At 36.4% G+C, this 25743-nt stretch overlaps 1 protein-coding gene across 1 annotated transcript in view; it reads right to left on the minus strand.

The window, feature by feature from the left end:
- Positions 1 to 4781: 4781 nt before the first annotated feature.
- Positions 4782 to 25743, minus strand: part of LOC106055566 (uncharacterized) — a 126616-nt gene continuing 105654 nt past the window's right edge. Inside the window, exons 30-37 of the mRNA XM_056016057.1 lie at positions 24245 to 24379; positions 23383 to 23478; positions 21256 to 21331; positions 14216 to 14316; positions 12532 to 12663; positions 11874 to 11972; positions 10234 to 10312; positions 4782 to 7431 (exon numbers count right to left, since the gene is read on the minus strand). Coding sequence (XP_055872032.1) covers positions 7224 to 7431; positions 10234 to 10312; positions 11874 to 11972; positions 12532 to 12663; positions 14216 to 14316; positions 21256 to 21331; positions 23383 to 23478; positions 24245 to 24379 — 926 coding nt within the window. The 3' untranslated portion in view covers positions 4782 to 7223. The remainder of the gene's footprint in view (positions 7432 to 10233; positions 10313 to 11873; positions 11973 to 12531; positions 12664 to 14215; positions 14317 to 21255; positions 21332 to 23382; positions 23479 to 24244; positions 24380 to 25743) is intronic.

Consider the following 25743-nt stretch of genomic DNA (forward strand, 5'->3'; position numbering starts at 1 on the left):
AATATTCGTTCGTTATACATCTCACTGCTCTGTGTTCTAATAGGAAATGTGAAACACGATCGTGAAATAATAATAATATTTGAAAACTTGATTTCTTAATTAGATTTAAAATTAGACCAGCATCTCATACTCCACTTATATATTTAGCTAGATTAAACATAAGTAGCCCTGTATAGAACAATAGAACATCTTTAAAATGTCTGCTACGTAATGCTGTTGTATTGATTATTATCTGAAACGGAAAAAAAATTAATCATTTCGTTTTTAAGGTTCAGCAACATTCACATGAGAAAAAAGTACTTATTATTTGTATCAAGGAAATAAAGTAGGCCTACTTATTATATGTACAAGGAAAAGCTACGCTGAATTGAAGTTTAGCATACAAGGGAAACAACTCATGGTTTATTTATATTCGAGGTGCTTTCCCTTGTTGACATTAATAGTGTCGCCAATGAGAAGGATACATTTCTGGGCTATAAGCTTAAAAACCGAGGCGCCAATCCTTTTTAACCCTGGGAATACATACATACACAATCATTGAAAAAAAAACAATGTTGCAATGCATTTGCAATTTCATTATTTCCCTTGTGTTGATTTTTCAAAAGGCCGGATTTAGCTTGCGGGCGTGGTGTGGCTGAACAGAGTTGTTTCCACAAGTAGCTAGGATCTAGCACTTAACTAACATTGTGCTACAAGGAAGCTAGGACTTAGCTACCAATGTGCTTTAGAGAAGCTAGGACTTAGCTACCAATGTGCTTTAGAGAAGCTAGGACTTAGCTAACATTGTGCTATGAAGAAGCTGGGACTTAGCTAACATTGTGCTATAAAGAAGCTAGGACTTAGCTAACATTGTGCTATAAAGAAGCTAGGACTTAGCTAACATTGTTCTATGCAAAAAATATTAACAACAAAAATGCTAAATCGTGTTAAAAATAACACTGTAGCAATAAAGTAAGTTTAAGTCTTTCATTAACATGCACGATTAAATTAATATGTGAATACGAACATCAAACTTGAAATGATGTAATTATCTGAGTGTTTGAAAGAAACTCTGTGATTTATTAGAAAAGTAAAGTGCAATTAAAAGAAGAACAAATTATTGAAATGATAACTTGCTTGAACTAATGACTTTTACGACAGAACTAAATGAAAAAAAAAACACCTGTAAGAGACTGGATATTTTAGATCACTACACTATGGGTATCAGAGGCCAGAGACAGGGTGTTTTAGATCTCTACACTATGGCCCCCCACTATGGGTATCAGAGGCCAGAGACAGGGTGTTTTAGATTACTACACTATGGCCCCCCACTATGGGTATCAGAGGCCAGAGACAGGGTGTTTTAGATCACTACACTATGGCCCCCACTATGGGTATCAGAGGCCAGGGACAGGGTGTTTTAGATCTCTACACTATGGCCCCCCACTATGGGTATCAGAGGCCAGAGACAGGGTGTTTTAGATTACTACACTATGGCCCCCCACTATGGGTATCAGAGGCCAGAGACAGGGTGTTTTAGATCTCTACACTATGGCCCCCCACTATGGGTATCAGAGGCCAGAGACAGGGTGTTTTAGATCTCTACACTATGGCCCCCCACTATGGGTATCAGAGGCCAGAGACAGGGTGTTTTAGATTACTACACTATGGCCCCCACTATGGGTATCAGAGGCCAGAGACAGGGTGTTTTAGATCACTACACTATGGCCCCCACTATGGGTATCAGAGGCCAGAGACAGGGTGTTTTAGATCACTACACTATGGCCCCCACTATGGGTATCAGAGGCCAGAGACAGGGTGTTTTAGATCACTACACTATGGCCCCCACTATGGGTATCAGAGGCCAGAGACAGGGTGTTTTAGATCACTACACTATGGCCCCCACTATGGGTATCAGAGGCCAGAGACAGGGTGTTTTAGATCTCTACACTATGGCCCCCCACTATGGGTATCAGAGGCCAGAGACAGGGTGTTTTAGATTACTACACTATGGCCCCCACTATGGGTATCAGAGGCCAGAGACAGGGTGTTTTAGATCACTACACTATGACCCCCACTATGGGTATCAGAGGCCAGTGACAGGGTGTTTTAGATCACTACACTATGGCCCCCACTATGGGTATCAGAGGCCAGAGACAGGGTGTTTTAGATCACTACACTATGGCCCCCCACTATGGGTATCAGAGGCCAGAGACAGGGTGTTTTAGATCACTACACTATGGCCCCCACTATGGGTATCAGAGGCCAGAGACAGGGTGTTTTAGATCACTACACTATGGCCCCCACTATGGGTATCAGAGGCCAGAGACAGGGTGTTTTAGATCACTACACTATGGCCCCCACTATGGGTATCAGAGGCCAGAGACAGGGTGTTTTAGATCACTACACTATGGCCCCCACTATGGGTATCAGAGACCAGGAAAAGAAGACGAATGAGTTTGTGTTTGTAAACGTCAACGGCCTGGCTGGCAAAAGGAAGAAACTCCACAATACAGAGGAGAGGAGAGCTGACCAGTTTTGGCCATATTGAAAGATAGGACTTAAAGAAAATCTGGCTAGTCAAGGTAAAAGAAGGAGACGCGATGGGTTCAGTGGTTTGAACCCTGGTTAAAATCATTTAAACCTTAAAGTGCTGAGCTGTTTTACAATGAGTGCATGCAAAATGGAATTACAATTCTGATGTTTAGAGGCTAATCTACCACACGCGTTTTAAGAGTTAAAGATCAGCTTCGAACTCCTTAAACGTAAAGGTTTGAGAGGTTCAAATCCTCTGTTTATAGAAATTTCTTTTAATAAATCCTAATGCTTTGTTTGATTTTTTTTATAGTTTCATCAATATGTGGATTCCATGACAGTTTTTCATTTATTATAACACCTAGGTATTTTGCGTTTTTAGTCTGTGTTACTGGTTAGCCATGAATAAGATACGTGGAATTAATTTGTTTAAGTTTTTTTGTTACTCTTAATAACTGACATTTTTCTGGGTGGAAAGACATGCTCCAATTTGATTCCCATTTCTGTAATTCATCTAATTCTCTTTTTAAAAAATCTGTGTCTTGTGTTGTTTTTATTGTTCTATATATTATGCAATCGTCTGCAAATAATCTGACTTTTGTTCCTAAAGTAATGCAATTTAGTAGATCATTTATGTAAATTAAAAATAGTAGTGGACCTAAGACTGTTCTTTGAGGTACACCTGAGTTTAATGTTATCGGTGTTGATTTAGAGCCATTTATTATTACAGTTTGTTCTCTCCCTATCAGAAAATCTTTAATCCACTGATGCAATGGACCATTAATGCCGAAATATTTTAATTTTTTAATGCAAACTATGGTGGTGAACTTTGTCAAAAGCCTTGAAAAAATCTATCAAGATAGCATCTATTTGTTCACTATTATCTAAACCTTTTGAAAAATCATCAATTAGTCCTATTAGTTGTGTTTCACATGATCTATATTTCCTAAAGCCATGTTGGTATGGGGTGAGGACATTATGTTTGTCTAAGTGGTTTATGATGTTGCTACATATTATGTGTTCTAGGATTTTACATGTGATGATGGTATGTGATACTGGACTGTAGTTTCCTGGGTCAGATTTTTCTCCTTTTTTAAATAGGGGGGGGGGGTGACATTGGCTTCTTTCCAGTCCTTTGGTACTCTGCCTTGGTTAAGAGATGCCTGAACGAGTATTTTGAACACTGGGGCTAGCTCATTGCTTAGTTCTTTGAGTAATCTAGCTGGAATACCATCAGGTCCATTTGGTTTGGTGTTGGCTAATAGTTTTTGGATTACATTTTCTTATACTACTACATCTTCTATGTTGTCTACTTGGTTCAAATTCAGTAATCGTACTAAATATGTCCGCATGGAAGACACGGACACGACAAAAAAGAAACAGAAGATGCGGAATATGGGAAGAAAAACAAAAGGTAGGCGACTGACAAACCGTGATTTGGGTGGTTTGAATGACGTCAGACGTAATCATCCTCTTTTTAACGTCTGTATCTCATAAGATAAGATCTACAATTTACTTGCCTACGAAAAGCTCATAAAAGAAACGCCACCAAGATTGAAGCCGGGAATGGATAATGTAGGGGGAACAACACAACAATAACAATATCTTTTATTGTCAAAACATGTTATCTTCCTTAAAATAAAAACCAACAAAAGTTTAAAATGGACAAGATGTGTAATGTAGGGGAAACGACTCAATAATAACTATAGCTCTTACTTTCTAATTATGTTGTCTCCCTTAAAAAACACATAAAAAGTTTAAGAATTTGGGTTCTCTCCCTTTGTCCACCACTACCTGACTAATATAGCAAAATATTCTGTAAACCTAATATAATTGATACCATGACATGAATAATTTGGCAAAATATTTGTTAAGCGTAATATAATTGATTTCTGTGGTGTTATAATGTTGCATGGATGCAGGAAATTCCAAACAACACTTTACAAAATTAGCACCATACATTCAAAAGGCTCTAGATCCGCTCCTGACTGGGTGTGACTACAAAACACGGAGACCAGAATAGTGGACACCAGGTCGGAAGAGGCTTCAGACATTGCCAGGGACAGATCTTAATGGAGACAGCTTGCCGCCCAATACGAAACGGGAGCGTCTAAGTCTAAGTAAGTCCCTAATCACTGGGCTTTGACGTTAAATCAATTTTTTTTAAGTTCTTTAATAATTAATGAAGTAGCCTCCCCCCCCCCTTCTTTCAGACCAATGGCAGGAATTGGAACCAAAACCCCCCCAAAAAGGAAGAAAACAGAATATAATGAGAAATACATTTTTATTGGTGAAAATTAAACAATTAACTTCATATAAGTAAGATCAGAGGAGATCTAACAATAAACCATTATTAGTTCGCTACGTTTTGTCGCCGCCCTTTTTGCGATGGCCGCTTTTGGACGCTACGAATTCTGTGAATGTTTAGAGAAGACAAAACATTTTGCAACAAACATATTTTCTGTACGAAAAAAAAAGAAATAATAGCCTACATCATTTGACAATATTTAAGTAATAAATAGAGTGAAATATTACAAGTCATGATTTATTTCCAGGAAAACGAATGGACAATGAATGAAAGTCCTCCCCACCCCCTTATTCCCGTACCTTTCAGGTGACTTAAGCATTTACTAGTAGAGATTGATAGTACGCACAGTCTCCCACCTTGCATTTCAAAACCGTTGTAGGAATCACAATTTCAGCTTAGGTCCCATCCTGACATTACGCCCTTACATCCTCAATCTCTTATAGTAGATTCGAACGGAAGGCCAACCGCATTCCAAACAGAAAAAAACGTTTGCTTTAATTGTGGAAAGTTACCGACTTATAACTTATATCTGTAAACGATCATCTTCAAAATCCAATGTTTATTTGTTATCTATATCACTTAAAATCAATATTTTATAGACTTTCTCTACCAATGATTCACTTAAGTTTTGTTTGTAAAATTCCCCCCCCCCCCAAAATACTACCAGTAAAGCAATTATGATCAATGTATATACTATACTAAAAATTGTGAATAATTAGAGGTAATCAGCAAGATTTAAAATGCACTCATAGTCTCATACACACACACACACAACAAAAAGCCACATTCTTAATTACATTAAGGCCATCATAAGAGAGACAGCTGACATAAAGTACGCTATAATGGCATAGCTAGCTATAAAATTCAAAATCTTACGGAAAATAGTTTAAGCATAAAAAATATACATAAATAGAACATAGACATACAAAACTAAGGCATGTCATAATCTTTTGCAAAACTCATTAAAAATAATTTATAATATAAATCTACAATGTTTGGCGACAAAACGGCGGCGACAAAATGTTCTACTTCGCAATATAGTTACACTAGCCGGACGTGATACGCAGGCCTTAGTTTGGGTATTACCGATCTACTAGATCGGATTTAGATCTTAAACACGGAGAATGTTTTCCGAATATTAAATAGAAAGTTTAGTGGGAAAACGGGTTTACCCGATTTGTTCAGAAGTTTCGTTCTGTAATACAGATAACAATACAGATAACATTAGGTCTCCGCCATGATTTAAGGAACGCATATGCCAAGTTTTATCAAGATTATTCAAACGGTCTTTTATTCCGAGCATAAATACATATTCCTTACCATTAGCTTTATACATAGAGAGATTATAGAGAAATAGTGTTTAGGTTCAGTTCAAACTATGAAGACTCACAGACTTACTGCACACATTTATTATTCCAATAGAGTTAGCGAGTTGAAGCATAGCGTTATGTCAAATCTAAGGCTAAGCGGTAGCAAAGTGCTTGGTGTCCGAAGCGCGTAATGTTCAAATAGTCTGCCCATTATTTTACAAAGGTCTAAGTAGGACATTTATATGTTCAGACCAAGGCCTGAAAATGCTTATAATAGTCTGGGCTAACACCTTAAATGGTCCGGAGACATGGGCAACGGAGAGAACAACCGTAGATACACAAAGGAGAGAGCAATAATACTTACACAAGGGAGAGAACAATAATACATACACAAGGGAGAGTACAATAAAACATACACAAGGGAGAGAACGATAGTTAGGCAAGGGAGAGAACAAATATTTATACGCATGGGATGCTAAAAAAATGTGTAAAAAAATTTTTAAGCTACCGCTGTAAAAATTTTTAAAAATGTTTTGCAGGGGTCCTATTATTAAAGTTTTGTATGCTATAAGTCCCCCTTTCAACCATGGTTGCTAAGCCGCTGACTAACAATACATTAAGTATTGTATACGCATAATTAGATTCTAACCGAATGTCCGACGGGTAGTTTCACTACTTCGAAGTAATATAATTATTTTTTTAATCGATTACTCCTTAATGGAGATGACGTGAGTCAATAGTTTCATTAAGTGTGTGTCTGTACATCAAACAAGGAGTCTTTCCAGTGAGCCTGCACAATCAATGTCTTCTGTTGCAATCATAACACGGGTCACACAACGTGAATGTATTCAATCAGCTCCGTACTGAACACAAAGAAACATTTAAGACAAATACCCACCGAAAGCGTGTTCAAAATGGTGAGCTGACATATATATCAATAGTGAAAAATGATTACGTTTTCACTATGTGGTCAATAGCTAATAATTAGCTAGATGCACGTCAGTATTGGAACAACTTGTCAGGATCGAAAACTTCCTTAAAATGCAGGAATTATATAAAAAAAAAAAGCCCGAAGGAACACACAGCCTCTACTAAATGCTAGTTTTACTGGGTGTTGAAGTGCTAGTTTTACTGGGTGTTGGAATTGCAGAACTCTCTACTGGCGGAGGGATTGCATAACTCTCTTCTGGCGGAGGAATATCAGAAATCTCTACTAGTGGAGGAATATGGAAGATTTTTACTCCGCTGACAGACGTCTGCTGCTCGGAAGATTGATCGTGCTTTGATTTTTTAATGTACCTGAAACCAATATATAAAGGTATTTTATTCATGACTTCATAAACCAAAAGCGAACAGGAAAAAAAAAAGTGTATAAGGGGAAGAACAGCACAATGTATAGCATCGAAGCCGTACCTTATGAAGTTATATCTCCCCTTCTTATACATTAAACACAATTATTAATTACTACTAATTGATTTCCTTTTTTTAAAAAAAATTTGTATTGATTCCTGTATTGATTTAACTATGAAAGATAGTGCAAGATCATGATCCGAGAATGGGAATCGGGAGAAGACAACGAGTACAAAAATCCTTCCAGCCGGAATGAGTTCATGTAAGGTTTGTAACAAATCGTCACTTTTGTTATGTTCCATTCGAATCCACTATATATACCCAAATCTACCTCTCATTGATCACGAGATCTCTTAAACTGTCGTACGTATCCGCATCCAGTTTCCTACATAGGTTCCTTATACTTCCTAGCTGCTCCAGTGCTCACAATGAAAGCTTTTGACAGAGTCACAATTTGACGACAGCGATTCGCGAAAAACAGCAAGCTTTATCAAACCTTTGTATTTTATTTTCGGAATCTCCCCAAAAGGCCACAGTCTAATTGGAAACCATTTAAAAAATATCACGATAATAAGAGAATTTTCGTATCTTATTCCCTTTCTTCTAAGTGAAAATGTTAAACTTGCTTACGTCATTTCCACTTCCATTAAATAAAAAAACAAAAACAATAGTAATAGCATTCATAAGATACATCTAGTCTTTTTCTTTTTTTTTCTCGAGAGAGAGACAGAGAGAGAGACAGAGAGAGAGAAAGGAATAGATCTATTGTCATTTCGCTACATACAAAAGGGATGAGACAAACTATTACAATAAATAAAACCAAATTGATATTTCTTTTTTACTTAGGGAACAAAATACCAAGAAACAGGTAAAATTACCAAGAAACAGGTAAAAATACCAAGAAACAGGTAAAATTACCAAGAAACAGGTAAAATTACCAAGACCAAGAAACAGGTAAAATTACCAAGAAACAGGTAAAATTACCAAGAAACAGGTAAAATTACCAAGAAACAGGTAAAATTACCAAGAAACAGGTAAAATTACCAAGAAACAGGTAAAATTACCAAGAAACAGGTAAAAATACCAAGGTACAGGTAAAAAGGTAAACAGGGAACGTTTAGGACGACCTTTTTGTAGTTGGCGTGGGAGGAGGAGAGAATGGGTAAAAGAGTGAGTGTCGGGGGCGCAGTATGAAGCGGGTCTTTCCAAATCAAGTCTATGTTGGTGACATTCTGATGCGCAGAAAAAAGGAAAGAAAACAAGGTTACAAAGACAGTTTGTGTGGAAACACAAACTCAAAATTGGCCCCCGAAGTGGCCCACCCAGGCAGGAAAAAAATCAGGTTTCAATATTTTCAGAAGAATATCTGTATTATATTCTATCAGAGGTGGTCCACCCAGGCAGGTAAAAGGCAGGTTTAAATATTTTCAGAAAGAATATCATAATGAAATTCTATCAAAGGAAAATGACAGAGAAGAATGGAGAAAGAAGGATGACCGATTTTATGTGGTGCCCCAAAGGTCCAGCAGACCAAGGGATGGGTGCGAATGTGAAGTTAGATGTGAACCTGGCCTAACTGATGTCTTATAATGAGTATCTCATTGATCTAATTGTTTTGTAAAGGGTCAATCTCTTATCAAAGCCTCTAGAAAAAAACATTTCCGTTAAAAAATAAAATCCTTTAGTTTTGTGTTTAATGGCATTTGGTATTTTACATTTCACTCTATAATATAAAAAACTACTTATTTATTGTTGTTTTAAATTATGTCCAACTTAGTTGCACAGTAAATAGATTTTTTCTCTTTCAAAAAATGTTTTAACTTTTTTTTGTAAATGTAGTATTTAGTATGACAGAACTTACATAACTTAGCAATACATTTGTAAAAAAAAATATATTTTTTGACCAAAAATTTCAAACCATTTGCATACATGTGTTTAAAAATGGTACAGTGTTCCTTCCCTTACTAAAAAGCTTCCGGTGTTTGTTACTATTAATAATGAATAGTTTAAAAATGGTGTATTTTTATGACAAAACAATTGCTTGCATAATTGATTTTAAAAAATTAGATTTTTCGCTTTCAGAAAAGAAAAAAGTAGCCATTGCATCAGAACTTTAAGTGACCTAAAATATCACGAAGTCCGATTTTTATTTTCTCTTATAGTTTCTGAGATCTAAACGGGACGGACGGACAGACAGGCCACACAAAACTAATAGCGTCTTTTCCCCTTTCGGGGGCCGTTAACAAAATGAGGGTTCTAGAGAGCGAAGAGAGACAGAGAGAGAGAGAGGAGGGCAGGGGGGCTTGAAATTTCATTGTAACAGATACACTAATTAACGGGTTAAAAATGGAAGAGGTGACCCGTTTATTAAAAAAACAAAAAAGAGAAAGGGTGTTCCAGACATAATAAACAATAAAAAGCCTTGGAACATATCAGCGGGTGTAGCCGGTGGGTACTGCTGGTCATTTATATTTGCCCAGTTCTATGGCATAGACAGGCATTGTTTCGGGTGGTGGTGAAGAGCTGGGATTAAAAACTATGGGACGGGCGTGTAGCCAAAGTGAACATAAAGCTAGTGGGCTCGGCTCTTACTTTTTAGATTTCCACTTCAATTATGACTGCTAGTTCTGAAGGCGCCGCCCATTTTCCGTGTGGAGGATGATATATGGATTAAAATATTATTGGAAGTATCATTTAATCTTGGTTTTAATCCCTCTTTGGTGAATATGTGATACATCCACCATTACTTACGGCTTTAGACAATATAAGATGACAGGAATAACAATAAGCAGCAGTAACAATAGGCTCCAATAGAAGGCGTTGCCAGATGCTAAGAAATACAAACAAATACAATTACTTGATATATATAAGAGTTAACTTTGACAAAATGCAACTAGTTGATACAATACAGATTTAACTTGACAAAGTGAGTTTGGCGTTGTGTGGGAGGGCGATGTTTACTTCGGATGGTTTCAAGAACACTACGACACACGGTGCCGCCACTGCATCGAGGACGATGATACAGTTGACCACATTCATTAGGAATGTCGCGTTCTGCATGAAGGGCGACCGGAACCAGGAGATGAGTCGTCCATGTGCGGCAATGGCTCTGTCCTTGTGCGGCAATGGCTCTGTCCTTGTGCGGCAATGGCTCTGTCCTTGTGCGGCAATGGCTCTGTCCTTGTGCGGCGACAAGTGGATCTTCAAACTCACCGCCCCGCTTTGTTTCACGTGCTCTAAGGGAAGTAATCTCAGCACGTTACGTTTTCCTTCTGGGGTTTCTGACACGGGAGGGTGATGGGCCTACTTAGAAGAACAGTTAATACCACAATTCAAAATGATTTATTTTGGTGTGTGTAGGTGAGGGAGGGGATTCTCAATGATTGTCCAAGTATTGCTGATAGGTGGGATGACCAAGCGTGCAACGTTCGAGTCTCCTGGCTGGTAGCCTGGTCAGAACTTAACCTTTTTAAGCCATATTTAATTGACTGATTTCTCTCTTCAATATTGTAATCATTTCAGCCATTATACATCATTACAGAGCTATGCCTGGCATTGGTATATAGGCAAAGAATGGAGTAAGAGAGAGTAGGAAACACTTCAAACCATAGAAGGTCATTAAAAGTACATTCAGAACTTCTAAGATTTAAAAAGTAGAATAGAACTGAGCAAGCAGCACACACACACAAAATTAAATATACATTTAGTTTCCTTAATTAAAATTCATTTTTTGTAGCGATTTTTTTTTTCTTCCTTTAAGTAGGCTTATACATTAGCAGAGTTGGATAATCAAGCCCAGCGTGTGTGTGTGTGTCTGAGTGTGTGTGTATTTGCAGAGTATGCCAAAGTTATTTCTTGTTTCGAGAGTACATGAGTACATGGTGGGAAGCGTGGTCGAGAGGCCAAGTGCGCTTGAACTTGGCTTGGCTACCTAGAAGGGGGCTCGAGGTTCGACACCCAACTCGGGCAGAGTTGTGTTTACTGAGCGCCTAAAGGCAGCACGGAAAACCAACTCCTAGATACCCCTTCCCCCCCACTGGTTCACAAATGAGATTGGACCAAAAGCGCTCTGAGCATGCTATAAGCATATAGTAGCGCTATATAAAAGCTATAATAATAATTTAAGCGTTGTGTAAAAGGAATGGCTCCAGCCAATGGACCTCCAGCCCATGGACCTCATTCACCAAAACGAACGGTCACGTGATAATATTGATAAAACAAGAAATTTACAAAACTGTCACGTGATAACCATTGTTGATTAAAATTACATCGTAATTTGCTTAGAAGAGAGAGAATCGCGAGGTTCAATGTTGTTTGTTTACGATTGGTGAATGAGGTCCATTCATTTGTTGTTTGCGAAGTCCTCTGTAGGACAAGACCATACAACTTACACGAAGGACACTCTCCGGTCACTCTGTCCGCACAGTCACTACCACACTTGGACAGGCAGCTGCCATTGCAGTCTTTTCCGTAAAAGTTTTTCATACAAACTGTTGAAATGACCAGAATAAATATTTATCACACTCTTTAGGAATGGTCAAAATAAATATTTATCACACTCTTTAGGAATGGTCTGAATAAATATTTATCCCACTCTTTAGGAATGGTCAGAATGAATTTGCATCAAACTGTAGATTAGTAGCGACTCTTCAACGAGGCTATGGAGGCGCGGTGGCTGAATGGTAAAGCGCTAGGCTTCCGAACCGAGGGTCCCAGGTTCGAATTTTGGCGAAATTTTTAATTTCGAGATCTTTAGGTTGCCTCTAAGTCCACCCTGCTCTAATGGGTACCTGACATTAGTTGGGGAAAAGTACAAGCGGTGTGTTGTTGTGCTCGCCACATGACATCCTCGTTAACTATGGGCCACAAAAACAAATGACCTTTACATCATCTGCCCCATAGATTAAACACAAGGTCTAAGTATTTCAATATTCCCAATGACGATCTACTCTCATGTTTTAGAGATGCATTTCAATCTAGTTTGACAAGCATCGCACTTCTGACACCTATTGTCAGGCATGTGATGTCCAGTTCTAACAAGTCCAATACCTGACTGACACCCCGTATCAGGATCTCTGTATCCAGGAAGACATTGTTGACACGTGCCGTTGAACTTGTTGCACTGGTCTTTGCAATGCAAGCAGCTCACGCATTCAATGCCGAAGTAATAATCGGGACAATCTGAAGCAAAGAAAAGAATCACAACGCACAGCTAAGTAAAACTATAGGACCAGTCGAAATAATAATTTAAAAGGAACCAATGAAGCAGGACTTTAAGGCGCAGGACGTTTTGGCGCCGAATGTTCCAGCGCCATTATATATATATATATATATATATATATATATATATATATATATATATATATATATATGTCTTTTGAAGAATTATACATGTCTATACTTTGTGTGTGTGTTTGTGTTCAAAAGTATTTTTTAAATGTTAAGGACAAGAGTTATTTTTGTCCATTAGATTAGGGACTCAAGTTTTTTCGTGTAATTATTGTTATATCATCATCATTACATTGTGTGTGTGTGTGTGTGTGTGTGTGAGAGAGAGAGAGAGAGAGAGAGAGAGGAGGGCTAATATTGCCCCAAAAAATAAAATAAATCATTGGAAAAAATCTATGTATTTTTTAGGTAACATAAAATTGATTTATTTAAATTTTGGTACCTCCAACTTAAAAAAACACAAAAAAACCGACGTGAAAATCGAGACATATCCCAAGAAAAGATTACACGGCTAGGCAGACATCCATAAATCACAATAGGAGTTCATGAAATAGTCAAAAGTATTTTTTCGGGGGAAAGGGGAGGGGGAGGCCGTTATGCTTTATAAATTTGTGGGGAAAAAAAAGTTTATTATATAAGAAAGTTTTTCTTCAGAGCCTCTCGCGACAAAACGGCTCGCGCTGAAAAAGCTGCGCCAAAAAAAAAACGTGATATATCAAGAAACCAATGGAAGTGAAGATAGTATTGTGAAGTGCCCTTGTGTGTGTGTACGTTTTTCTGATGTAACCACGTGAAAAATTTAGGAAGATGATTTTTGTTGGTATCAACCTTCGCCTTCAATGACGTTCAGATGTCGAAACAAAAAATTACTTGTACCAAACGATCATTGAAGGAGAGGTGGTTGACTGGTAAAGCGCTTGGCTTCCGAACCAGGGGTTATGGGTTCGAATCCTGGTGGAGACGTTTGGACGGAGCCCCAGTGCAAAGCATTATTTCCTGCTTTTGAAACTTAAAAAATAAAAGGGCATATTCTGAGGTGAAGACTGGGGGTTTTTACTTTTGGGATCTTTATGGCGCTTGACATTAGTTGAGGTAAAGTAATGTTGGCTACATGACACCTCGTTAGCCGTGGGCCACAGAAACAGATGACCTGTACATCACCTGGCCCATTGATCATAAAGTCTGAAAGGGGACTTTACTTTTTTAGAATTGATAAGAATTTATTACATTCTGTAGAACTAACCAGGATAAGGTTTCCTTACATTCTGTAGAATTGACCAGTTTAAGAATTTATTACAATTTGCTGAACTGACCCACTAACATTACTTGAAACGATCATTGCCAGACGTTCCAAATGTGAATTGAATCAAAGTTTACTTCAAGCATTAACACAAGCAAAGCACACGAATCTGATCTCATGTATGCGTAAGAATACAGAGTTAAAAAAAATAGTTCACACTTTCACACCCACACAATTATTTCTGCCTTTCCAACGAAATCCTACCCTCAGGGCAAGTGGTATTAACGTAACAGTCTGAAGGCGCCATTTCAAAGTTGTTGTCAGGACATTCCACTTCAGTACCGTCGGTAGACTTCCGGCACCATCTTTCAGACACCATTCATCAATTAAAAAATGCATTAAATGTGTGTGTGTGTGTGTGTGTGTAATCAATGCTAGAAAAATTTAAAAGAAAATAAATTTATACTTCATATTCGAATAATAAAGTAAACTAAACATTCAGATTATATCCCCCCCCCCATGATTTCGTAAATATTTTAATTCATAGAAATAGCTATATGAGAAATACCACAACATACATTATATAGCTATGTGAGAAATACCACAACTTGCATTGAATAGCTATGTGAGAAATACCACAACTTGCATTGAATAGCTATGTAAGAAATACCACAACTTGCATTGAATAGCTATATGAGAAATACCACAACTTGCATTGAATAGCTATGTGAGAAATACCACAACTTGCATTGAATAGCTATGTGAGAAATACCACAACTTGCATTGAATAGCTATGTGAGAAATACCACAACTTGCATTGTATAGCTATGTGAGAAATACCACAACTTGCATTGAATAGCTATGTGAGAAATACCACAACTTGCATTGAATAGCTATGTGAGAAATACCACAACTTGCATTGAATAGCTATGTGAGAAATACCACAACTTGCATTGAATAGCTATATGAGAAATACCACAACTTGCATTGAATAGCTATGTGAGAAATACCACAACTTGCATTGAATAGCTATGTGAGAAATACCACAACTTGCATTGAATAGCTATATGAGAAATACCACAACTTGCATTGAATAGCTATATGAGAAATACCACAACTTGCATTGAATAGCTACATGAGAAATACCACAACTTACATTGTATAGCTATGTGAGAAATACCACAACTTGCATTGAATAGCTACATGAGAAATACCACAACTTACATTGTATAGCTATGTGAGAAATACCACAACTTGCATTGAATAGCTATATGAGAAATACCACAACTTACATTGTATAGCTATGTGAGAAATACCACAACTTGCATTGAATAGCTATGTGACAAATACCACAACTTACATTGTATAGCTATATGAGAAATACCACAACTTGCATTGAATAGCTATATGAGAAATACCACAACTTGCATTGAATAGCTATGTGAGAAATACCACAACTTGCATTGAATAGCTATGTGAGAAATACCACAACTTGCATTGAATAGCTATGTGAGAAATACCACAACTTGCATTGAATAGCTATGTGAGAAATACCACAACTTGCATTGAATAGCTATGTGAGAAATACCACAACTTGCATTGAATAGCTATATGAGAAATACCACAACTTGCATTGAATAGCTATATGAGAAATACCACAACTTGCATTGAATAGCTATATGAGAAATACAACAACTTGCATTGAATAGCTACATGAGAAATACCACAACTTACATTGTATAGCTATGTGAGAAATACCACAACTTGCATTGAATAGCTATGTGAGAAATACCACAACTTGCATTGAATAGCTATGTGAGAAATACCACAACTTGCATTGAATAGCTATATGAGAAATACCACAACTTACATTGTATAGCTATGTGAGAAATACCACAACTTGCATTGAATAGCTATGTGAGAAATACCACAACTTGCATTGAATAGCTATATGAGAAATACCACAACTTGCATTGAATAGCTATATGAGAAATACCACAACTTGCATTGAATAGCTATATGAGAAATACCACAACTTGCATTGAATAGCTATGTGAGAAATACCACAACTTGCATTGAATAGCTATGTGAGAAATACCACAACTTGCATTGAATAGCTATGTGAGAAATACCACAACTTGCATTGAATAGCTATATGAGAAATACCACAACTTGCATTGAATAGCTATGTGAGAAATACCACAACTTGCATTGAATAGCTATGTGAGAAATACCACAACTTGCATTGAATAGCTATGTGAGAAATACCACAACTTGCATTGAATAGCTATATGAGAAATACCACAACTTACATTGTATAGCTATGTGAGAAATACCACAACTTGCATTGAATAGCTATGTGAGAAATACCACAACTTACATTGTATAGCTATATGAGAAATACCACAACTTGCATTGAATAGCTATATGAGAAATACCACAACTTGCATTGAATAGCTATGTGAGAAATACCACAACTTGCATTGAATAGCTATGTGAGAAATACCACAACTTGCATTGAATAGCTATGTGAGAAATACCACAACTTGCATTGAATAGCTATGTGAGAAATACCACAACTTGCATTGAATAGCTTTATGAGAAATACCACAACTTGCATTGAATAGCTATGTGAGAAATACCACAACTTGCATTGAATAGCTATGTGAGAAATACCACAACTTGCATTGAATAGCTATATGAGAAATACCACAACTTGCATTGAATAGCTATGTGAGAAATACCACAACTTGCATTGAATAGCTACATGAGAAATACCACAACTTGCATTGAATAGCTATATGAGAAATACCACAACTTGCATTGAATAGCTATATGAGAAATACCACAACTTGCATTGAATAGCTATGTGAGAAATACCACAACTTGCATTGAATAGCTATATGAGAAATACCACAACTTCATTAAATAGCTATGTGAGAAATACCACAACTTGCATTGAATAGCTATATGAGAAATACCACAACTTGCATTGTATAGCTATGTGAGAAATACCACAACTTGCATTGAATAGCTATTTCAGAAATACCACAACTTGCATTGAATAGCTATATGAGAAATACCACAACTTGCATTGAATAGCTATATGAGAAATACCACAACTTGCATTGAATAGCTATGTGAGAAATACCACAACTTGCATTGAATAGCTATGTGAGAAATACCACAACTTGCATTGAATAGCTATGTGAGAAATACCACAACTTGCATTGAATAGCTATGTGAGAAATACCACAACTTGCATTGAATAGCTTTATGAGAAATACCACAACTTGCATTGAATAGCTATGTGAGAAATACCACAACTTGCATTGAATAGCTATATGAGAAATACCACAACTTGCATTGAATAGCTATGTGAGAAATACCACAACTTGCATTGAATAGCTATGTGAGAAATACCACAACTTGCATTGAATAGCTATGTGAGAAATACCACAACTTGCATTGAATAGCTATGTGAGAAATACCACAACTTGCATTGAATAGCTATGTGAGAAATACCACAACTTGCATTGAATAGCTATGTGAGAAATACCACAACTTGCATTGAATAGCTATGTGAGAAATACCACAACTTGCATTGAATAGCTATGTGAGAAATACCACAACTTGCATTGAATAGCTATGTGAGAAATACCACAACTTGCATTGAATAGCTATGTGAGAAATACCACAACTTGCATTGAATAGCTATGTGAGAAATACCACAACTTGCATTGAATAGCTATGTGAGAAATACCACAACTTGCATTGAATAGCTATGTGAGAAATACCACAACTTGCATTGAATAGCTATGTGAGAAATACCACAACTTGCATTGAATAGCTATGTGAGAAATACCACAACTTGCATTGAATAGCTATGTGAGAAATACCACAACTTGCATTGAATAGCTATGTGAGAAATACCACAACTTGCATTGAATAGCTATGTGAGAAATACCACAACTTGCATTGAATAGCTATGTGAGAAATACCACAACTTGCATTGAATAGCTATGTGAGAAATACCACAACTTGCATTGAATAGCTATGTGAGAAATACCACAACTTGCATTGAATAGCTATGTGAGAAATACCACAACTTGCATTGAATAGCTATGTGAGAAATACCACAACTTGCATTGAATAGCTATGTGAGAAATACCACAACTTGCATTGAATAGCTATGTGAGAAATACCACAACTTGCATTGAATAGCTATGTGAGAAATACCACAACTTGCATTGAATAGCTATGTGAGAAATACCACAACTTGCATTGAATAGCTATGTGAGAAATACCACAACTTGCATTGAATAGCTATGCGAGAAATACCACAACTTGCATTGAATAGCTATGTGAGAAATACCACAACATACATTATATAGCTACATGAGAAATACCACAACTTGCATTGAATAGCTATGTGAGAAATACCACAACTTGCATTGAATAGCTATGTGAGAAATACCACAACTTGCATTGAATAGCTATGTGAGAAATACCACAACTTGCATTGAATAGCTATGTGAGAAATACCACAACTTGCATTGAATAGCTATGTGAGAAATACCACAACTTGCATTGAATAGCTATGTGAGAAATACCACAACTTGCATTGAATAGCTATGTGAGAAATACCACAACTTGCATTGAATAGCTATGTGAGAAATACCACAACTTGCATTGAATAGCTATGTGAGAAATACCACAACTTGCATTGAATAGCTATGTGAGAAATACCACAACTTGCATTGAATAGCTATGTGAGAAATACCACAACTTGCATTGAATAGCTATGTGAGAAATACCACAACTTGCATTGAATAGCTATGTGAGAAATACCACAACTTGCATTGAATAGCTATGTGAGAAATACCACAACTTGCATTGAATAGCTATGTGAGAAATACCACAACTTGCATTGAATAGCTATGTGAGAAATACCACAACTTGCATTGAATAGCTATGTGAGAAATACCACAACTTGCATTGAATAGCTATGTGAGAAATACCACAACTTGCATTGAATAGCTATGTGAGAAATACCACAACTTGCATTGAATAGCTATGTGAGAAATACCACAACTTGCATTGAATAGCTATGTGAGAAATACCACAACTTGCATTGAATAGCTATGTGAGAAATACCACAACTTGCATTGAATAGCTATGTGAGAAATACCACAACTTGCATTGAATAGCTATGTGAGAAATACCACAACTTGCATTGAATAGCTATGTGAGAAATACCACAACTTGCATTGAATAGCTATGTGAGAAATACCACAACTTGCATTGAATAGCTATGTGAGAAATACCACAACTTGCATTGAATAGCTATGTGAGAAATACCACAACTTGCATTGAATAGCTATGTGAGAAATACCACAACTTGCATTGAATAGCTATGTGAGAAATACCACAACTTGCATTGAATAGCTATGTGAGAAATACCACAACTTGCATTGAATAGCTATGTGAGAAATACCACAACTTGCATTGAATAGCTATGTGAGAAATACCACAACTTGCATTGAATAGCTATGTGAGAAATACCACAACTTGCATTGAATAGCTATGTGAGAAATACCACAACTTGCATTGAATAGCTATGTGAGAAATACCACAACTTGCATTGAATAGCTATGTGAGAAATACCACAACTTGCATTGAATAGCTATGCGAGAAATACCACAACTTGCATTGAATAGCTATGTGAGAAATACCACAACATACATTATATAGCTACATGAGAAATACCACAACTTGCATTGAATAGCTATATGAGAAATACCACAACATACATTATATAGCTACATGAGAAATACCACAACATACATTATATAGCTAAATGAGAAATACCACAACATACATTATATAGCTACATGAGAAATACCACAACATACATTATATAGCTACATGAGAAATACCACAACATACATTATATAGCTACATGAGAAATACAACAACATACATTATATAGCTACATGAGATATACCACAACATACATTATATAGCTATATGAGAAATACCACAACATACATTATATAGCTAAATGAGAAATACCACAACATACATTATATAGCTATATGAGAAATACCACAACATACATTATATAGCTACAGGAGAAATACCACAACATACATTATATAGCTAAATGAGAAATACCACAACATACATTATATAGCTACAGGAGAAATACCACAACATACATTATATAGCTAAATGAGAAATACCACAACATACATTATATAGCTACATGAGAAATACCACAACATACATTATATAGCTACATGAGAAATACCACAACATACATTATATAGCTACATGAGAAAAACCACAACATACATTATATAGCTACAGGAGAAATACCACAACATACATTATATAGCTACATGAGAAATACCACAACATACATTATATAGCTACACTAGAAATACCACAACATACATTATATAGCTACATGAGAAATACCACAACATACATTATATAGCTACATGAGAAATACCATTACATACATTATATAGCTACATGAGAAATACCACAACATACATTATATAGCTAGATGAGAGATACCACAACATACATTATATAGCTACATGAGAGATACCACAACATACATTATATAGCTACATTAGAAATACCACAACATACATTATATAGCTACATGAGAAAAATCACAACATACATTATATAGCTACATGAGAAATACCACAACATACATTATATAGCTACACTAGAAATACCACAACATACATTATATAGCTACATGAGAAAAACCACAACCACATCTTTATCCTTGTGTTTCCAGTGCACTCTTGTAACTCTCCACTGATGTCCTCTTGTATTACAACTGTAAACTCTTTGATATCATCATTACGCTTTTTTTTTTTTGTTCTAATTAATGAAGCTGATGGTGGCCTATAATTTCTCACTGCCTTCATTTCTTGTTAATAGATACTTTTATTTAGGATCAACATCATATTGTCGTTGCATAAGAGTGTAAGGGTGCATAATTTTGCTGTCTTACACTAGATATTTGGAGATGTGTCCCTTAGTTACGCCTATTTTTATTTTAAATTTAATTTTTAATTACTTCACTAATTGATTGAGTGAAATTTCTGACATTTCGATAAAATGTGGTGTCACACACCAAGAGTTAGTGTGTGGAATTTCAGCACGATAGGATACAGAAAAATTGTTGAAATAAATGATTCGATTTTCTAACCCTGACAAAGATGTGATGTTTCAAGCAGGCATTGAAACATATGTGTCACAAAAGAAAAAAAACATACCTGTATCTTATAATTCTAGTGTCGTTACAGAAATGCGTACACTTCCATTCTCCCCATGCACCCCAGGTTCCAACAGCTGCAGAGATAGAGCATATCTAAATATCAGATTAAGACAGGGGTGTCAAATTACGAACCGCGGGTCATATACGGCGGCTTTTTGCGGCCCGCGGACAGAAATCAGATGTCCCCACAGATTATACATATAAACAAGGTTACAAAGACAGTTACAAACTCAAAATCGGCCCCCGAAGTCGTCCAACCAGGCAGGTAAAAAGGCAGGTTTCAATATTTTCAGAAAGAACATCAGAATGTGATTCTATCAAAGACAAATGAGAAAAGAATGGAGAAAGAAGGTTGACGGATCTTGTGTGGTGCCCCAGCTGTCCACAGACCAAAGGATAGCTGAAAGTGAATGTGAAGTTAGATGTGAACCTGGCCTAACTAATGTCTTATAATGAATATATAATTGCTCTAATTGTTTTGTAAAGGGACAATCTCTTATTCCTCAAGAAAAAACATTTCCGTAAAAAAAAAAAATTCCTTTAGTGCAGTGTTCTGCTGATATTGTGTTACTATACAGTTCACGCGATAATATGGGAAACTACTTATTAATTATTGTTTTAAATTATGTCCAGCTTATATGCATACTAAATAGATTTTTTCTCTTAAAAAAAAGTAAACTTTTATTTTTTTTCTTGTGTAGATGTAGTAGTTAATATAATAGAACTTACTTAACTTCGCAATACAAATGTAAAAAAAAAACAATTGACAAAAAATCTAAAACCGTTTGCATAAATGTGTAAAATATGTTAAATACCTGTCACCACTACTAAATAGCCTCCCGTGTTTGTTACTATTAATAGTGAATAGTGGTGTATTTTTTTGAAAAAACTGCTTGCATAAGCGATTTAAAAAATTAGATTTTTCGCTTTTAGAAAAGAAAAAAGTAGCCGTTGCATCAGAACTTTGAATGATCTAAAATATTATGATGTCGGATTTTCACTATCTTTTCTAGTTTACGAGATTTAAGCGGGACGGACGGACAGAAGGACAGACAGACATTTTACACAAAACTAATAGCGTCTTTTCCCCTTTCGGGGGCAGCTAAAAATGTAAACAAAATAAAAATAGATAATTTGAAATATCTTTATAAATTATTGAAACTTCTTATTCGTATCACTTATGGTGAAGAGGCTAAAGAAACTTTGTCTCTACGTGCCATTTGAAATCATATAAAGTGAAAGTAAACGGATATTGTTTTTATTGGCAATAATCCAAACCATTCAGTCAAAGATACAAACTAGGGCCAAAGCGCAGGTACTACAAAGGCAGTCAAAGTTACAAGTAACAATAATAAACTCAACAAACTCAAGAAAATAACAGAATATAGAATATATAAAAAATACTTTTTAAAAAAGCTTATATTAAGTGTGGTTGTATCAATTAGTTTGGATCAGTCATGTAATTACATTTGTAAAAGATCTAGAATGACCATAATAAATCTGTGCGATAATAATAATAATAATAATAATAATAATAATAATAAATTTATTATCAGTGAGGAAATTGGTTTAACCAATTGTTTTGTTTAGCAAAATTTCACGCTTTTAGCTTTCGTAATACACTATGATCCTATTATTTGTCTGAACCAGATGTGAACAAAAGAGGGGGGGAGAAAGAAGGGGGTATCTGTGTGAATGTTACCGCAATCGCTTTTTAAATGCATTTATAAGAAGAAAAAAAAAAGTTGAAATTTCTGAATTCGAAATAGAGGGCTCAAGCCTACACACTAACCGTTGTGCCACTGAATCGCTTATGAAAATGAAAGGTTTTATATTTATCTATTGCTAGCTTCAAATTTTAAAGCGGCGACCTACAAAGAATAAAGGGGGGCTAATTCAATTTGTACCACTACATCATTCAAGTACAATTTCTTTCCCTTATCCATAGTTACAACCAGTGGACTGTTAAGACCAATACTTCGTTGCCACGTCGTACATGTCTTTGACGTGACAAACAAGTTATTGATCTAAAATGCCCACAGCTTGTGATGTTGCAGTTCAGTGTTCAGGCCTTCTCTAGCGAATAGGCTCGGGCCTCACACCCCTTCAAATGTAATGGACTCACCTGGACAGATCCCATGGACCCTATCCACGCAGTCATCGTTACATTTAGCAAAACAGCTTCCGACACAGTCCGCACCATACTCGCCATCCTCACACGCTGTGGTCAATATTAAACAAGAACTAGAATTAGAGTCTTTTTAAAGCACGCTATGATCGAGAAGGTCTCAATGTTAAACAAGAACTAGAATTAGAGTTTTTACTATAAACAGTAACATGTCAGAGAGGGTATCCGATATATTTCTCTATAAACAGTGACATGTCAGAGGATAGATCTACATAGAGAGATAATAGCATAACAATCTAGAAACAAGGAACAATGGAAGAAACACAACACCAAATAACGTTTACGAACTTTTGACCAGACAGACAGCCAGACAATCAGAGGGAGTTGATATAAGCTTTGCATTTAAAAGCATAGCATCACACACACACACATGAAGATCATCTCTAAGTTAAGGTATTTAAAAGCATAGCATCACACACACACATGAAGATCATCACTAAGTTAAGGTATTTAAAAGCATAGCATCACACACACACAATGAAGATAATCTCTAAGTTAAGGTATTTAAAAGCGTAGCATCACACACCCACAATGAAGATAATCTTTAAGTTAAGGTATTTAAAAGCATAGCATCACACACACACAGATGAAGATAATCTCTAAGTTAAGGCATTTAAAAGCATAGCATCACACACACACACAGATGAAGATAATATCTAAGTTAAGGCATTTAAAAGCATAGCATCACACACACACACACAATGAAGATAATCTCTAAGTTAAGGTATTTAAAAGCATAGCATCACACACACACACAATGAAGATAATCTCTAAGTTAAGGTACAACAAAGGCTCCTACGTGTGGTACAGCTTAAGTTGGAGTTCTTGAAGCCTGGCTTACAGCTTTCACAGACACCCGTGCGCTTGTTACAGTCACCCTGGCAATTGGGGCATCTTTTAGTGCAGTTGAGTGCCCAGGTTTTTGGGGGGCAGTCTACCAAGAAAAAAAAATAGCAATCGCTCTAGTTGATTTCCCAGAACAGAGGGGGGGGGGGGTTGAGTAGCTAAACACACACACAGACATAAAACAACAAATAATGAAACAATGGAGGCCACTTCAGTTGTAGCCAGTAGGCCCAGGTTTTAGGGGTGTCAGGGAGAGGTATGGCGAGAATGAATGTTAGTTTAATATTTTGATATGATTGTTATATCCCCTTGTTATGAATGCGAAGTGTTGCAGGTGTTGTGAACTGAGTGATTAAGTCTTCGTTGAATGTGCGAGAGAATGTGTTAGTCAGTAAGGTCTTGCTCCCGGTCCAGGAAGGTTGGACGTTTACTTCCTGGACTGGTATTTATGCATTTATATATTTATAAGTTGATGGATTGGTGTTTTGTGTATGTCATAAGAGTGATATAATTAAGTGCTTTATTGAGTATTAAAGTATTATCGATATTCGTGAATATAAGGAGTTAGAGTTGATGTATATTAAGTGTTCGTATTTGAGTTAAGCAAGTATTGAATTATAATTAAGTAACCAAGAAAGTACCAAGCAAGTATTATTTAATATTCAAGAAACCCCTAGTGAGCCACAGGAACAAAGTTAAGAAACACAACAAGACAAGAGACAAGCAGAGAGAGCATAGCAGCAGTATATATATATATATATATATATAATTAGAAACCCTGACAAGGGGGACAGTAGAGCAAGAGAACAACTTACAGTTAGACAACAGAGGCAGGTTTTGCTGTAGGTGTGTGCAGGAGATTTCCCAGGTCTGGAGGGGTGGGGCAGTCTTGTAAGGAACAAAAGCAATTAGAAAGTAGAAAACTTAGATATAGAAAGTAAAAATACATTAGTTTAAAAACTATTTGCTTATGAATAGTAAAAACAAGGGGAGGCAACATTAACAAGAGGAAAATTAATATTTTGTTTAAAAAGGAGAGATAGACTTTGTATGTACTGGACACACCTACATGTAATATTCTTCAAACTAAGGTTTTATAAGTTGTGTTTATTGTTATTTATTACTAGTGTAGCACTTCTCATTTTACCAAAGCCATATAGACCAGTGGCAACAACCTGGGGGAGGGGTGGGGTGCGAGCAGTAGGGGGTCAAATGACGTTTTGCCAGGGTGTTACGAAGTGTACGTGTGTGTTTATGCTGTAGCCTCGAGGAAAAGGGAGCGGATGATTTTGGTTGTATAGACTGATGAAACCACGAGATAGTCTGGCGTGATGCAAGTGGAATAAAGGACTGGTGAAAATGTTGAACGGAAGAGACATGAAACAGAAAAGACGTGTGTTTGTTGTGTGTTATTGTTTTAATCATCCTTTCACTTGCCAACCTTCTAGATAC

This window comes from Biomphalaria glabrata, chromosome 17 (genome assembly GCF_947242115.1).
Source record: "Biomphalaria glabrata chromosome 17, xgBioGlab47.1, whole genome shotgun sequence".
NCBI classification, from domain to species: domain Eukaryota; kingdom Metazoa; phylum Mollusca; class Gastropoda; family Planorbidae; genus Biomphalaria; species Biomphalaria glabrata.